The sequence below is a fragment of the Archocentrus centrarchus genome, chromosome 21, assembly GCF_007364275.1.
Source record: "Archocentrus centrarchus isolate MPI-CPG fArcCen1 chromosome 21, fArcCen1, whole genome shotgun sequence".
Taxonomy (NCBI): Eukaryota; Metazoa; Chordata; class Actinopteri; order Cichliformes; family Cichlidae; genus Archocentrus; species Archocentrus centrarchus.
In genome coordinates, this window is record NC_044366.1 from 28,086,100 (window position 1) to 28,103,009 (window position 16,910).

The 16,910-nt window shown below is 42.1% G+C and overlaps 1 protein-coding gene across 1 annotated transcript; it reads left to right on the forward strand.

The window, feature by feature from the left end:
• The first annotated feature begins 5,161 nt into the window (after positions 1-5,161).
• On the forward strand, positions 5,162-14,305 carry LOC115801111 (interleukin-1 receptor accessory protein-like 1-B). Its single transcript, XM_030758830.1, has 8 exons — positions 5,162-5,237; positions 6,879-7,131; positions 8,076-8,268; positions 8,874-9,042; positions 10,226-10,288; positions 10,448-10,580; positions 10,718-10,872; positions 12,940-14,305. Exons 1-8 carry the CDS (start codon positions 5,162-5,164, stop codon positions 13,035-13,037), a joined length of 1,140 nt encoding a protein of 379 aa, XP_030614690.1. The 3' UTR covers positions 13,038-14,305.
• The last annotated feature ends 2,605 nt before the right edge of the window (positions 14,306-16,910 follow it).

A 16,910-nucleotide genomic window follows, 5' to 3' on the forward strand; every position in this document is an offset into this window, starting at 1 on the left:
TGAGTTTCCGCAGCATTAACTAAGGTCTGCACCTGTGTTATTGTGCACACTTTGTGTTCACAGCAGCAAAAGACTGTACGCCGCTGTCACCGTAGCCAGGGGCGCAGCTATGTACTTTCTGAGGTGTATGCGGACACATTTTTAGGCACCGAACCCATCCATCCATCCATCCATTCACTTCCGCTCATCCTGTTCAGGGTCACGGGGGGACTGGAGCCTATCCCAGCTGTCATAGGGCGAGAGGCGGGGTACACCCTGAACAAGTCGCCAGCCTGTTGCAGGGCCAACACAGAGACAAACAACCTTTCACACACACATTCACGCCGTCATTCACACCTATGGGCAATTTAGTGTAGCCAATTAACCTAACCCCAGTAAGTGCATGTCTTTGGAATGTGGGAGGAAACCGGAGTACCTGGAGGAAACCCACGCAAGCACGGGGAGAACATGCAAACTCCACACAGAGAGAGGGAGAGACCTGGGCCAAGGTGGAATCGAACCCAGGCCTTCCAGATGTTATTCTAACTGTGAGGCAGCAGTGCTAACCACTGCGCCACCGTGCTGCCCCGGCACCGAACCCTCCCCCCCTAATAACAGTCTTGGTGAACCTGTAGTTACATTTCTCCAGGTGCATGTCATTTTTCTTGAAGGCCTTTCACAGCTTCACTGGTGCTGAAAACTAATGCTCGACTATGGCTTTCTGAATACAAGTGGGCTGCCAGTCATTAGGCAGGATGTGACACAGAGCAGAGGGCAACCAGACAAAAACATCTGCCAGGAACTGGCTTTCATGGGCAATCTATGGAGGTTTGTTCCCCCACTAAAAAATAAGTCAAAATTTCAGGTCCTTAGCTCAAAATCTGAAGTGAGGTATCTCCAAAATTCTGCGTACTCGGAAGTTTTTGTTCATAAGTTGAAATATGGACTTAGCTCTGCCTGGAGAAAAATGTTTTGGTTTTATTTAGTGGCAGAAACAAGCTTCCAGAGAGACCCCCAGTGCACAGTATGTCTCTGCATTACCTGATGCAAATATAACTGTGTGAACATCTTCTTTCCAGATACATAAAATCTTTCATACTGTCGGTGTAACAGAGGTAGCAGAGCACACCAACAGGGCGAGATGGGAGTGTCCCTAAGTGACAAATGTCAGAGTGGTTTATTTTCTACAGTGTGAATTTCCAGAGAATAAACATGATCCATCTATGGGGAACAAGAAGACTATAAAAACTCATTTCTGAGCACCTCAGAGACCCATCAAAACACAGCCATGCAAACAATCACCCGCTTTTTAAACCACATCCTTACTCGGGGTCGTGCGGCTGCTCTGTTTCCCTCACATTCAGCAAAGAGCAGATACAGACAGTCAAACACCGTCTCACCAACATGTAACAGCCTCACTGTAACGGGGAGAAGCCCACAGACACAGTGAACACGCAAACTCCACACAGAAGGTTCTCTGTTCATCGTCTCCCCGGAAAACAGGCAGTGCTGATGAAGTGCAGTAAGATGATTAAAAGTCAAAATGAAACATTTAAACACAGTTCATGGCTAAAGCTCCACTTTCTATATTCATATGTTAGAAGGTGTTCTCATCTCAGGTTGATTCCCTGTGCAGCCACCAGAGGGCTCAGCATGACTGTGATAAAACACATGAATGTGGGAGCCAGACACGCTCAGCCTGCTGGAGCCGATTAACAGACTAACAATTGTATATGACTCATAACTGAATGAATGGGGAAACCCAGGTGTCACCTCTGTATTTAGATGAGTTTTGGGAAGAACTGCTCTTGAGTCTTTAGCCTAATTAACATTTAAAGTTAATGATGGAAACTCTCTTGCAGATGTTGTGATTTAACAACCACTGTGATGGTGTCCAGAAGCAAAATTACAAAAGAAACTGTGACCTATGGATCTAACTGTATATACTGTATATACTACATATGATGACTCACATTCAAAAGTCTGTGAATCTTTAACCTTCAATTGGTTAAAAATGCAGACAGACAATCTCATTAATTAAGTCAAAAATTAAAAACACCCTAAACATGTTCATCACGTGTCAAACATCTCCATGTTGGTCTCATCTGTCCAGAGGACATCGTTCCAGAACTCTTCTGGTTTGTTCAGCTGCAACTTTTCAAACCTAAGCCATGCTGCCATGTTCTTTTTAGAGAGAAGAGGCTTTCTCCTGGCAACCCTCCAAACAGCCACATTGTACTTGTTCAGTCTGTTTCTAATTGTACTCTCATTAACTTTCACATCTAACATGCTAACTGAGGCCTGTAGAGTCTGAGATGCAGCTCTTGGGTTTTTAAAGTTTCTGAGAGTTGCACAGTCTGACTCTGGGGTGAATTTGCTGGAACGTCCACTCCTGGGAAGACTGTCAGCTGTCTTGGGTGTTTTCCACTTGTAAATTAACCTTCTAATAATTGCTTGGAAATGACCTTATAACCTTTCCCAGATTGATGATCAGCAAGAGTTGCTTGTCTAAGATCACTGCTGATGTCTTTCTTCCTTGACATTTGCTCACACTTGTTGATGATCAGTTAATCGATTGCCTTTGATTAGCAGCACCTGGATGCTACTTTGCCTCTTGATTCCTATGGAAGCATTAAGGGTGTACGAAATATTTCACACACTGCTTCCGTATTTTGGCTTAATTTTTATTAAATAAATGACCTGGTGTAATATGTCATATGATGCTGTTCATCTGAGGCTGTATTTAAATTACCTGCTAAGGACCAGATGAGTTTTTTTTAAATGTCCTGATACATAAAACCTCAGAATTTAAACACATTATACTTTCTGTTTCATGACTGTACAATAGAGTATTTTAAACACTCTTCCTCTTGTCTGTGTTTCGTTTTCAGCTGAGCTTCACGTCTGAGATTCCACTCTGCAGGCAAGGGTGAGATTTTCTCTGTTAGTTCTGCCGTGTTGAGTAAACTCTCTCATCCTTCCTTCGTCTGTGTGGTGCTCAGTGTCTCTTGGGTGAGTCAATATTTGCTGCTTACTTGGGTTTAAGCTGTTTTCGCCACTGAATGCAGCCAAAGTGCTTAAATTCTTAGAAATGTGAGATTCAGAAACGCATGTGCACTCATTTACCATAACAGAGACACTCTTGCTTTCATACTATATTAAAGACTCCTCCTGCAGCCAGTAAAAATGTGCCATTTTTGAGCCATGGATACATCTGATAAATCAGTAGCGTGTTGGAGCCAGTACTGTCTTGCCGTGAGGTGACAGGGCTAACCACTGCACCACCATGCCGCTTGGAGTGATTCACTAAAGTGCATTTTGATGGTTGTTCAGTGTGGGTTTAGTAAACTGCACAGTTTTTCTCCCAGCTTGTGTTTTACTGTGAGTGTAATTTATCAGTGATATTGTGTGTGCTTTTTCACATTCTGCAAAACCGTGTAACTCCAGACCAACTCACCTTAAACCAGTCAGCAAAATACTCTCCTATAATGTCAGATTCAGCAGATGGTACAGTATAAGCAGCACTAATGATCAAACACATACAGTCTTTCATTGAATTTAAAAGCAGCAACAGAAGGGAGAAACTATGGCTCAGTGTAGCAGTCCATGAGGAAAAACAGCTGCTTTTATTGCAGGTTGAGGCGATGCATTGAAGATGTGGGTTTCAATTCCCCATCAGGGTCTGGAATCACATCCTCTTCCTCTTAAAAAGAAATTGTTTTACTGAACTTTTTCACATCATTGTAGGAGTATGGGGAAATGCTGAATATCTGCCACATAATTTATTATCAACATTTCCAACAGAGCATGGAATTAAGAGTAAAATCTTCACTTGTATGCAAGCTGATAAAGCAGCCATCAGCTCCCGAGATGTTCATGTTATCAGTACCTTGGACCTGTGACCACCCTCTGTCCCATCAACTGACAGACAAAGTTCCCACGACTGGGCAGGATTTTTGGCCCCAAACCAAACAACCACTTAACCAAAAGCAAACAGAAAATAGATTCGTGTTCCTTTCTGTCAGTTTGAAGTAGTGAGATTAAACACTGCACAAACTTGGTCTGTTAATGAGGCCCGTTTTCCAACAGCTTCTGCAAGATTTCTGCCATGCACCATGGCGGACTCAACTGGAGTTGCTTTGCATTATTCAATACATCATCAGCTTTTTTAGGCATTTTTATGCATCAAAGTAGAAATGGAAAACAATGATGTAATGTCTTAATGAACAAATTAACTGGCAAAGTTCTTAAAACCTGGAATGACAGAAAAAGAAAACCATCTGTGAGACATGCCAAAAATTATAGCTCTGCACAGACTCCTTTTCAGATGATATGATTTGCATAGCAGCCGGTCTTATGTTGTCTGTCACTCAAAAAATCCACCACTTTTATGCTTTGGCTTTCAAACCCAAGCAGCAGTGTAACTGTTGCAGCTTCAACATGAATTCAGCTCTTCCTGAGAGTCAGTACAGTTCATTCATAGATTTACAGGCAGGGCGGGGGAGCAACACTTTCATTGAACAGTTACCAGGAATACTCAGGTTGCTACCAGTCAGAGAGCATTACGTATGTAATGTTAGTCATTAATAATCAAGGAGGGGAGCTAGCTGGGCGGCGCGGTGGTTAGCACTGCTGCCTCACAGCTACAACAGCTTCTCTGTGTGGACATGTTCTCCCCATGGCTGCATGGGTTTCCTCCCACAGTCCAAAGACCTGCACTTACAGGGGTTTGGTTAATTGGTCACTCTAAATTGCCCATAGGTGTGAATGGTTGTCTGTCTCTCTGTGTTAGCCCTGTGACAGGCTGGTGACCTGCACAGGGTGTACCCTGCCTCTCGCCCCATGTCAACTGGGATAGGTTCCAGCCCCCCCCCCCCCCCCCCCCCCCCCCCCCCCATGACCCTGAACAGGATAAGCAGAAGAGAATGGATGGATGGGAGCTAGATGGTGGTAGAAAGGGGAAAAATATTTCTTAAAGTTAGACCCTTCATCTCAGCTGATTATTTCTGGATTTTAAAGACACTTGTGACTTTCACTGGATTGAATTGTTACATTTTTCACTGATTACCATGTCAGGTTGTTGCTATAATTCATAGCCTGTTCACACCCATCTACAGCACATGTTTACTTCTCAATTTTGTGTGTGTGTGTGTGTGTGTGTGTGTGTGTGTGTGTTTTAGAAATGGGCTTGAGTTCAACACTGGCAAGCCTCCTGTTGTTCCTCAGCCTGTGTGGAATCTGTAGAGCATCTGAACAGGGTGAGCACAATAACACTGTCTTACACACACACACACACACACACACACACACACACACACACACACACACACACACACACACACACACACACACACAGACTTAGGAAAACCTAAATCTATTTACACTTGCAGGCTTTACTATACCATGATAAAAGGCACATGTCAAATTACATGTGATGTACACTAATCCAGTTCAGTTGTATTATTGGTCATAGAGCAGATTGGAAAAAATTGAGTCAGAAGCAAAATGTAGTAAAATCCCTGAGCTGCTGGCCAAATGCTGGAAAAGTACAACCACTAAAAGGAAATGTTAACTGTGCACTCAGATTTAAAGTATTCTGATGATTAATCTTTTCTTCAGTATATTTTTTGCCTTTTATTAATGCACAGTGAAGAGACACATGAAAGTGGGGAACGAGATACAGAGGAAGCCACGCAGGAAAGGGCCATAGGTCGGACTCAGACCTGGGCCGCCACAGGCATGTGTTTGCCTGCGCAGCCACTGAGCCACCCTGGCATAAATGGAGCAACTTGGCGCGTTTCCCAAAGAGAGGAAAAATGTTTTAACGTGAGACATCTCAGATGTAGACATAAGAGACTATTATTGCAGGAGCTTTAACTTATAGTATAAAGCACCTTGAGACAGCTGTTGTTGTAATTTGGCACTATATAAATAGTATATAAACTGAACTGACGACAGGAGAGGAAGATGAGTACTCTCTGGTACTCGGTCTTCCTCCCACAGTCCAAAAACATGCAGTTAGTGGGGTTAGGTCAGTGGTTCTCAAATCCAGGCCTCGTGGCCCAGTGTCCTGCAGGTTTTAGATGTGTCTCTGCTTCAACACACCTGAGTCAAATATAGAAGTCATTAGCAGGACTCTGGAGAACCTGACTGCATACCGAGAAGGTAATTCAGCCATTTGATTCAGGTGTGTTGAATCAGGGACACATCTAAAACCTGCAGGACACTGGGCCACGAGGCCTGGGTTTGAGAACCACTGGGTTAGGTTAATCAGTGACTCTAAATTTCATTCCTCTGCATGGAACCCACCTATGGTTGTAAGCTCCTGGTAGTGACCAAAACAATGAGATCGCTGATAGAAGCTGCAGAAATGAGCATCCTTTGTAGTGTGGCTAGGCTCAGTCTAAGACTGGGCTCTTCAACTCCAGGCCTCAAGAGCCCCTGTCCTGCAGGTTTAAGATGTGTCTCTGCTGCAACACACCTGAGTCAAATTAAGAAGTCATTAGCAGGACTCTGGAGAACTTGATGGCATACTGAGGAGGTAATTCAGCCATTTGAGTCAGGTCTGTTGGATCAGGGACACATCTAAAACCTGCAGGACAGGGGCTCTCGAGGCCTGGAGTTGAAGAGCCCTGGTCTAAGATATAGGGTGAGGAGCTTGGTCATTTGGGAGGGGCTTGGACTAGAGGCACTACTCCTCTCAAGGTGGTTGGGGAGAAGGAGAGCGCTGTTTAGACTGCTGTCACTGTGACCCAGATACAAATAAGTGGTAGAAAATGGATAAATGAATGGATGGATGGACAGACATAATCTTTGACATTGAAAGGTTTAGTTTATCAGGATTAAATCATTAAATAAATTATTTTAATCTCTATTCCACACTAACACGTATGTTGCAGGGAAGTGTACTGACTACAAGCTCCAGTTTGAGAGGGTTTTCTCTGTTCCTGGAGATGTGGCGATGCTGAACAGCACACTGGTCTCTCCAGATGTCTTTGACTTCAAAGCTGTCCCGTACACAATCATGTGGTACAACTCAACGTCAGGCCAAGAAATCACCAATCAGACTGGTCATATCCTGGTGAACCAGGAGACCCTGTGGTTTCTGAATGCAACACTGAGTGACAGCGGGGATTATGTGACCATACTGAGGTAGGAAGCACTAACAGAAATATGACAGTCAGAAGAGAATAGAGCAGAGGAAATTGACAACCTTTGCAAGACTCACATGTGTGTGTGTGTAATATATATATATATATATATATATATATATATATATATATATATATATATATATATATATATATATATATATATATATATATATATATATATATAATTTTTTATTTTTTTTTAAAGGAATCCAAACTGAAATTATAAACCACAAGACAGGATGGATGGAAAAAGATGGATGGATGGCTGCCTGTGGCTGCCATTTTGTGGTGTCTATATGTTTGCCCTCATTGCGGGTGGTGGGCACTTGAGTAGATGCTACCTCATGGTCTTGGGGTGTGGGGGCCTGGGTGCTTGAGACAATGGATGCTGGCCCTGGGCTAGTTGGCTGGCCTCCCCTGCGGGGATCTGGGTGTGGAGTCTGGGGCCCTGGTGCCTGGGATTGTCCTACTCCTTGCTGGGTCCCTCCCTACACTGGGGGTGCCCAGTTATGCCTGGGCATGCTGATGTTACTGGGATGTGTGGCCTTGGTTGTTCAGTGCTCTTGGGTGCAGCGTACAGCCCGGGTCTTCTGGGTTAGGGTTAGATTAGTGTTGTTGCAGCTTCTCACCCTCATTCATGACAAACACAGTATCACAGACACAAGATTGTGTGCTTGTTTCTGTGTTGGTTTTTATCTTCCAGGTGCTGTTTGTTCTCCTGTTTTTGTGCTTTATTTCTTCAATTTTAACTGTAACATGATATTCATTTTCAAAATGTTCTGGATTACCTTAAAACAATGACAACTACTACTGCAGCTGGTAATTACTATTTTACACATCACTGCAGTTTTCTGCAAGACCCAAACAACTTTCTAATGTTTGAGTTTTGAATGTGTCTAATTATCCGTTCATTCATAATAGTTTGACTTAATTTCCCTGTAGGACTCCTTCTCACTGCTATAGGCAGGCCGCCAAGCTGGTAGTAGAGGAAAGACTTCCAGGAGAATGTGGAAGGCCGAGGAAAGCTTTACAAGAACTTACAAAAGGAGCCAACGACAGCCTGAGCTGCCCTCTGGGGGACCATATCAATAAGCTGAGAAGCTACAACATCACTTCCTCCATCAAGTGGTACAGAGTGAGTTGTTGGGAATTCTTGGCATGAAACCTAATGGGTTTAATGGAGAGGCTGCAAAGTAGCAGCAACCTCAACTATTTACTGCCTCTATTTCAACTTGTATCAGTACAAGGAGTGCACTGAAACTCTGGGCTGATACCAGTGTTTACAAATTACAGTTTGGCTGATAGCAGATGCCAGCATCCATGAGGGTTTTGTTTGTTTTGTTTCACTTTGTGACAGGGAAACAAATGAATACTATTTAAAAAAATGATGGGAACTGTTATAAAGTTCCATGTTTTAAAATAATCACATCATCCCACCATCAGTAAATGGAAACGTTTATGCCAGCAGTCAAATGGGATCCCACGGCAAATTCACCAACTGCACTGTTTATTATAATGAATAGAGACCATAGAGACATTTTCTTCTTGTTTTGTGATTATGAAACAAACTGTTCAGCATACATCTTCTGATGCTCATCGGGTGTCTCGGGTTTTACAACAGATACCCGATGAAGCCAGGTGACCCGACTGGTGTTGATCAAGATCCAGCCTGTGTCCAAGTGTTTAACTACGCCACCCATTTCTCCCCCTCTTTAGCTACTTTGATGTTATTCCCTCTAGGACTGTGAGCCCATAGAGGATGGGACAAACATCTACGAGTATTGGGACACCAAACTGAAAATGAATCATGTGGAACTTCAACATAAAGGCACCTACACCTGTACTCTAACATTCACCCTCGATGGCATCAAAGGATCTGTGTCAGAGACCATTGATGCAACGGTCACAGGTGAGATTGCAGACAAAGAAAAAGACTACAAACAATTTGTCTACAGCACAACAGAAAGTGTAAAGATGTTTTATCGAATAACAGCAATCATACAATAAACAGTGTTTACATTCTTACCATTGTTACTGCTGCCATAACTATCATGAGACACTGTGTGGCAGGCAGGATCGGACCCCAGTGCAGGACTCAGGAGACAGGATGTGGAACTTTATTTGCTGAATCTCACTGATGAGAATGAAGAACATAAACTGGCTGGCAGCGAGCCAAACCTACATACACAAGGACTTAGGGATAAAACTTGACAGAAACATATGTACACACACACACACACACAGAACTAATGACCAGGACACGATAAAGAGTAAAATTGCTAAAAAAATAATAAAATGTACTAATGTTTTATTCAAAGCATAAACGCATCTTACCTGTGGTTAGTGCTGAGTGCTAGGACTCAGTCTTTTTGCAAACACATGCATCGCCGCCCCAGAGACAATCAAAAATAATGCAGGCTGAAGGGACACTTTAGACTGAGAAGCTATGTCCAGCTTTTATACTGTGTATAGTGTGTACATAAACAGAAAATAGTAGTAAAGGAAGGTACCAGTAAAAGGACTGGCACAATATTTGACTGTTATCACTTTTACCTGCTGTTCCATTTATTTAGACCAATATAAGCAGTTTTAAACCACTTTAGCCTCTATAGCAGGGCACATGACCATCTCTGAAAAAATCCCACCATCTAGACAGCTAATGTAGGAGGGCGTCTGTTTATAGGGGTCAGTGGTCTTGTGACTTCAATAATAAGTCACATTGGAAGAAAAGAAACCCTGACCTGGCTAACTTCCACCACACTGCCCACCCTTCAGGGTCCCTATACTGACCAATATACACAGTACTGACCAATATCAAGACACCACAAAACATGTTAACAATGTTTTACTTTTGTATATTGATTCACTGTTCCATAAAAGCCTATCAGGGGAACAATACGAAGAAAAAATGAAAGAAAAAAAGCAAAACAGAGCAGCAGTAATAAAGGTAACGATAGTGTTAGGAAAAGTGGCAGCTTAAGTTTACTTACTGTAAACTGCAGAATGGGAAATATGGCTCCATTTCCAGCATATCTTTGTGATTTTCTGACCTCTGCTGCATACAATACAGTGTTTGATGTTCTCTGTTTCAGAGGAGTACTCTTTGATTCCACACGTGCATGAACCCACCAATGAAGTAGTCAAAGCAGAGAGGGGTACGTCCTTGTCTGCTAGATATTCTGAGAAATGTGTTCTGCTGATTTCACACAGACTTCTGCTTTAATTTTAATACGTACAGCAGGGAGAGTAAATGCAAAGCTTTAAATAAATAGAGTTTCATTACATACTGAGTTACTGTTTGTGCGTGTGTTTAGGGTTCAACTTCAGTAAAAGGTGTCTGGTGTTTGTGCCGGGTGACGGGAAGCCTTCTGTTGATATCTTGTGGTTGGCCAGAGAGGATTTCATTGAGACTAACACCTCTCACCGCGTCCACATGTTAGATCAACGGTCAGTAGCTTCAACTCTCCATCCGTTTGTTTCATCTGCTTTAACAGTTAAGTTTATGTCTGAGACTCGTGCTCTAACAGACACAGAGCACCACATTTTATCACATTATTTTAGACTCATCTGATTATTCTCACCAGTATGCTGCCCAATGATGGTCCTATCAAAGGCGCGTGGTTAGAGCGACTGCTGATGTTTTCTGAGCTGCAGGAGGAGGACTTGTACACCAACTACACGTGTCGTGTGTACAGTGACAGGGGCTTTCCTGAGAGATATTTTAGTCTGCAACCAGCAGGTAAAAACATCTACCATAAATATTATACTTTACCTTACCTTGTTTATTAACCTTGTGGACTACTGCATCTTCTCACAATCAGTAAATCAAAGAATCTGTGCATTGAAGTGATTATCTTATATATATATATATATATATATATATATATATATATAAAGAAAAATCCAAACATTTACAGTAAATTATGTTAATTATATTTAATATGTTACCATGTTTATGGTCATACTGTTGTTCAGAGTGTATGAGAAATGCTAGTTTATGATGTATTGGAGGAACAGGGACTAATTAAGCAATCTTCCAACTGGTAGATGACCTGCTCTATCACCTGAGTCACAGTGTACCCTTAAATCTGCAATCAGGCTAAGCAGTCACATGAAGGTGGTTATCAACTGGATAAGACAACCCAGTGTTTCCCAGTCTAGCTACAAGTGTGTTCACTGTATAGCACCACATGACCAGTTTAAACACAGACGTGTCTACTGGGCGCAAAGTCTCATCTTTTATGAAGACCATCAAGCTGTAATGCTAGAAAGGAGTGGTGATGTTATTTTCCAGTGAACTGATTGGTCAGTAGGCAGTGATTTCTCTTACAATTTGCTTCAGAGCAGGTTAGATCTCCCCCAGTAATGTATCCCTGTAAGAAGTGAACCACCTTGGTAACAGTAAAAACTCAGGGTTAAGCCTGAGGTTGCCACGCTAAACTCAAATCCTGCTTTGGGTAACACAGGCCTCAGAGTGTGAATGAGCACCATGAAAGAAACAGTTATTAAAAACTCTTTTAAAAATGTCCAGTCAGTGAAAAAAACATCTATAAGCATTATTTGTAGAAGATATTTATGAATTGTTGCAAAAATGCATGAATCACAGCTCCTGTAGGCAGTTTATTCACAGTCAGTTGTGGGAAAGTGACAGAAATATGACTGTAAAAGAGTTATGATCATTATTTAGGCTGTTTGTTTATTTGGCTTATTTTATCAATGCAAGTCTTCATTTAAAGTGACAGTAAGACAAGTGTTGCCATCATTTAGGCACCGTTGGCTGCTAAAGAATGAGCTCACTTGCATCATTTTACACTTGCACAAGTAGGACAAAGAAAGCAGGAAATACCTTCTACGCTGCCATTTCTCATTTTAATTTGTCACTGAAGCGAAGCAGAAAGATGACCAGCAGAGGGAGCTGTTCAGCCTACTCAAGCTACTCAAAATCAACTGAACACAAAAAGTAAAAACATGCGTGTTTGATCGATTACTGCTTTGTTGTAACAATGTTTATTGGCAATAAATCTTAAACAGTTGGAAAGCCTGTTTGTTTCCCCTTAAATGGTGCCACATTTGTAAGGAAAATGCATTTGTGGGTTGCGCTCATGAAAAACTTGTCAACTCTTTTCTGCTGATGCCAAACAGCTAATTCTGCTATTGACTCCTGTTTGGTGTGGTTTATTGAACTGGATGACTGAAGACTGAAGTGGGGGCAGCGTTGTCATCTCGGAGGACAGAGTTCAGTCCCGGACTTTGCAGATATGGGATTGCCACCGGTTGCAGAATCTTATCTTGATGTCTCTCTGCATTGAGAGTGCCTCCAGTGATGACAAGCATGATTATCAGCAGCTGGGCTGCCAGAAGCTCGAAACAAGAGGCAATAGCTGTGTAAGCTGCTTGACATTGGCAGAGAAGATTTGTCAAGTTTTTTGTGGGCGCAAGTCACATTCTCAGTGACCCACAAACACATGTCCCTCACAGTGGTGAGAGCACTTAAGGGGAAATAAACAGGCTTTCCAACTCTCTAAGATTTATTGCAAAGAAGCACTGTTACAACCAAAAATAATGGACCAAACACAAGTTTCTTTACTTTTCGTGCTAAGTTTAGATAATAACATTACAGGCAAGATTTTCTTGAAGACATTGTGCCAACTTTACAAAGATCTTTTTATGACCACTGGTGAAAACATGAACAATATAAACAAAATTGTTGAAAAACTTAAAAAAAAGTAAATAAAATTTTACATTTTTAAGGTTGTCTTTTTTTTTTTTTTTGTCTTTTTTTTTACATTTAATGTCATCTCCACAGATCCAAACATCATCCTTGGGGCTGTGCTCGGTGGTGTGATGGCTCTCTTTATGATCACTGTTATTGTCTATCTTTTTAAGATTGAGGGTGTGCTATGATTCAGGGCAGTGTTTCAAGTCCTCTTTACAAATACAGGTAAGTGCAGCTCTATAATTAGGGCCCGAGCACAACCTGTGCGAAGGTCTATTGTAATTGCTTTGGACATTCAGGTCTGGTGAAAATTTAAGTATTTTAATGGTTTCAGCCATGGCCCTTTCAAAATGGCTCTACCTTTAGTTCAATTCCCACTGCTGTGTTTCTCATACATGTATGAAATTTGGTACACATATGTAACTTGTCCAGACAAACCAAAAAGACCGCGGGGTCCAATGCGCTAAACCCAACAGGAAGTCCGACATTTTGAATTAAATGGCTGATTTTAGCGATTTCCTGCCCTCATACGTTCTCTAATAACTCATAGGTTTTGGATGTTATAAAATTCATATTTGTGTTGTCTTATCTGCACACCAGGGGGAATTTAAATTTAAAAAAATGGTGAGTTTTCACCAGACGGCGTGGCCGTGACACCACAGTGAATTTCGATCATTCGCCAGAAAATTTTGATTGCCTCTCATTCAAAGCTACATTATCCAATCTGGATCAAACTTCTTCAGTAGGATGACGGTCCATCCCTGAACCCATACATATGATAATATTTACTGACAGTTGCAGCGCCACCTAGTGGGTACAGGAAATGTCATGTCTGACACTTTGAGGTACAACTCCAAGGTGGTTGAGTAGAACCATCTCAAATTTCCCCTGAAAAACCTTTAGGACTTGGCCTTAGACTGTTTTCAAAACTGTGATTTTTCGCCAAAGGGCGGGACCCTGGCAGGATGGCAAAGTTCAATGTTTTGCCATGTAGACAAAAATGGCAGTAACTCAAAGCCACATTGCCCAATCTGCATCAAACTTTAGTGGTATGATAAGCCTCCTGCCTTGAACACAATGATATGCATAAAGTCCCTAAACATTAGAGCGCCACCTAGTGGGACCTGGAAATATCATGAAATACCATGGTTTTTTGCGTAGCCTCTGAGCTACATTTTAATCTACATATCTGAAATTGTGCAGGCTCATGTAACATCCTAAGACGTACAAAAAAGTCTCTTGGACCCATACCCGAAACCCTACAGGAAGTCAGCCATTTTCAGTTGAAGGTGTCAATTTTTGCAATTTTCAGGCCTGTTATTTAAATCACCTCCTCCTAGGGCATTTCACCCAGTGAGACCAAAATGGCTCCAGATCATCTAGACAAGTAGCCTATCAAAAGTTATTCAGGGTTTTGTAGATTACTCAATGGCTTTGTCACACCAGGCCGTTGAATTTGGCCTTCGTTTTTCCTCCCTTGCCACAAAATTGTTTGTGCACTCGTTCGCACGTGCTTTGCCTGCTCAGCCTAAAAATGTAATCACTCATGTACAAACTCAGGCTGAACCCATAACTACGGATTCAAGGCTATAGGTGCAATAGCGCCCCCTACAGAAGCAAATGAAAATTTGTGTGACGGGCCACAGAATTAGTTTCTCTGAATTTAGTTTATCTGAAAGCATGAAAATTTGTTTCAACATTCCTGACATCATTCTGATCAAAAAAGTAAATGAGACCCATGCTCTATTTTGCACGCCACAGCCGTGACCACACCCCAAATGCTGCATTGGGTTTATATGGAGTGCAAAAGATTTAGTTTTGCAAAAATGTATGAAATTGATTACAGACATTCTCTACACTATCACAATCAAAAAAGTCAATCAGATTCATGCCCTCTTTTGGGAATGTAAATTGGGAAAATAAATTACCTTCTTGGGATGTAGGGTTTTTTTTAGATTGTTTGTTTGTTTGTTTGTTTGTTTGTTTGTTTGTTAGCATATCAGATGAAGGCTGTTTGCTTTTGTGCTCACGTGGTGGACTCATAATGCAGAGTTTCGACAGAGCACCATTTATTTAACCCCTGGTCCCTGATCACCAGGGGAAAGTTTCTGTTTCAAAAGTTTTGATCAGCAATCATCTGGGAGGCAGGTTTAATGCTCCAATATATGCTTAGTCAAATAAAGAGGACATAATCAGAAGAAGTAACTTCAGAAGTAATGCTACAGCTGCCAGTGTGGCAATGAGGCCACAGGACAGTTGTGGGATACTGTGTGTACTCAGTAGGCCATTTTGCTACCTTTTGCAAAATCCTTGTATTAATTATGACTTAAATTCATCCTGCATGTTGCCAGTATCTACACACTGTTTACAAACTAATGATCACAAATGCATGTTTCTTTTTTTTCAAATGATGTATTTATCAGATTATGTAAATATTTTATGAGCTTCTGCTGTAAGCAAAGGAAGTATTACACGACAACGACAGATGGTTCAACAAAGGCTGCACCTGTCAGTCTTAATGAGCACAAGCAGAGAGGAGAAGTTTGTGATATGCATATATCGAATGTATGACACTGTTTATGTTACGATAAGCCAGTGTTTATGCCATGTTTTTAATGTACTTTTTATGCAGTGAATTGTGTAATTAAACTGAAGTGTGTATTGCTGTGCATCTTTGTACTGAATGTGTTGCTTTTACTTTTATAAAGTTGTGTCAATGTCCACACTCAGGATAATAAAATACGGGAAAGTCACTTGGCCCTTGTGCAGTGAATATTTCACGACTTTAGCTGAGTATGCTGTATTTATGTTGATTCTGAGACTGACTAATTAGTGATTCTAAATGTGAATGGCTGTTTGTCTCTATGTGTTAGTCCTGCAACAGATGGGCAGCCTCCATTCCCATCTTAGCACCCTATTGTGGAAGCCTGCACTACCTTCTTAGACTTTTATCTGATCGAGCCTCTGACCCTTTAACTGAAACATCTCGAACAGGGACATTTACTGATGTCCCAAAAAGGCATTTTTTTGTCAAGTGGGCACTTGACAAAAAGGTCTGTATTATTGCACTATATCTTCCTCATTCCTTCTGTGAGAGTTAGCAGTATGCTACATGTCCCTTCATATTTTACGGTCACTGGTAGGCAGATTTTTGAATAGAAGCTGTCATGTCCTGGGCCGTTGGCCCAGCGTTTTGTGTTAGTTTATTTCCTGAGTGTGTCCTCCCAGTAGGTTGATGTCTTGTGTTTCCTAGTGTTGTGATATGTCTGCGTCTCTGTCCTGAGTCTGTGCCTGTTGTTTAGTCAGTATGTTCCTTGGTTTGTCACTTCCTGTTTATTTTGACAGTCTGGTTTTCCTGTGCTTTGTGTTCAGCTTTGCTTCCCCTGTGTAATTAGTTTCATTTGCCTCACCTGTTGTTCCCTGCTGTTTCCTCTTGCCCTGATTACCCAGTGTGTATTTAAGCCCTCAGTTTCCATGTGGTCCTTGTCGCGTCGTTGATGTTGTGTGCCCGTGTGTTCCCTGTGTTTGACCGTCGTCTCCCTTCCAAGATTTTTGTATTTGTTTTTCCCCCTGCTTAAATAAATCCCTTTTAAGTTACGCTGACTTCTGGAGTCCTTCGTGTCAGCTTTTCCTCGCCTGTTTCCTCCCCGGCCATGACAGAACGACGCGACCAGACTATGGACCCCGCGGATACCAGGAGCCCCTCCGAGCAAGAGGAAGTGATTTTGGAGCTCATAGATCTCTCCAGGAACATCATTCATGCCACTGATGAACCCCGTCAGATTATTCAGGCAATTTTCTGCTGCAGACTTTTTTCTTCCTCCACTTGGCTCCTCACCCATCCTGACACTGCCTCCCTTGCCCATTCCATAATCATGCTCCGGAAAAACTTACAAGCTAAACTGTATAATATTGGTCGCCCTGTCCAGGGCAAAGACACAACCTTTTTCCTCCAAGCCATCACTAATTCACCTCTCCTGCAGCCGGTCATCTCACCTCCGTCGTCTCCTCCGCACCACTGCAGCTCAGCACCACAGGCGCTGCCTCGCTTTCCGGATCCG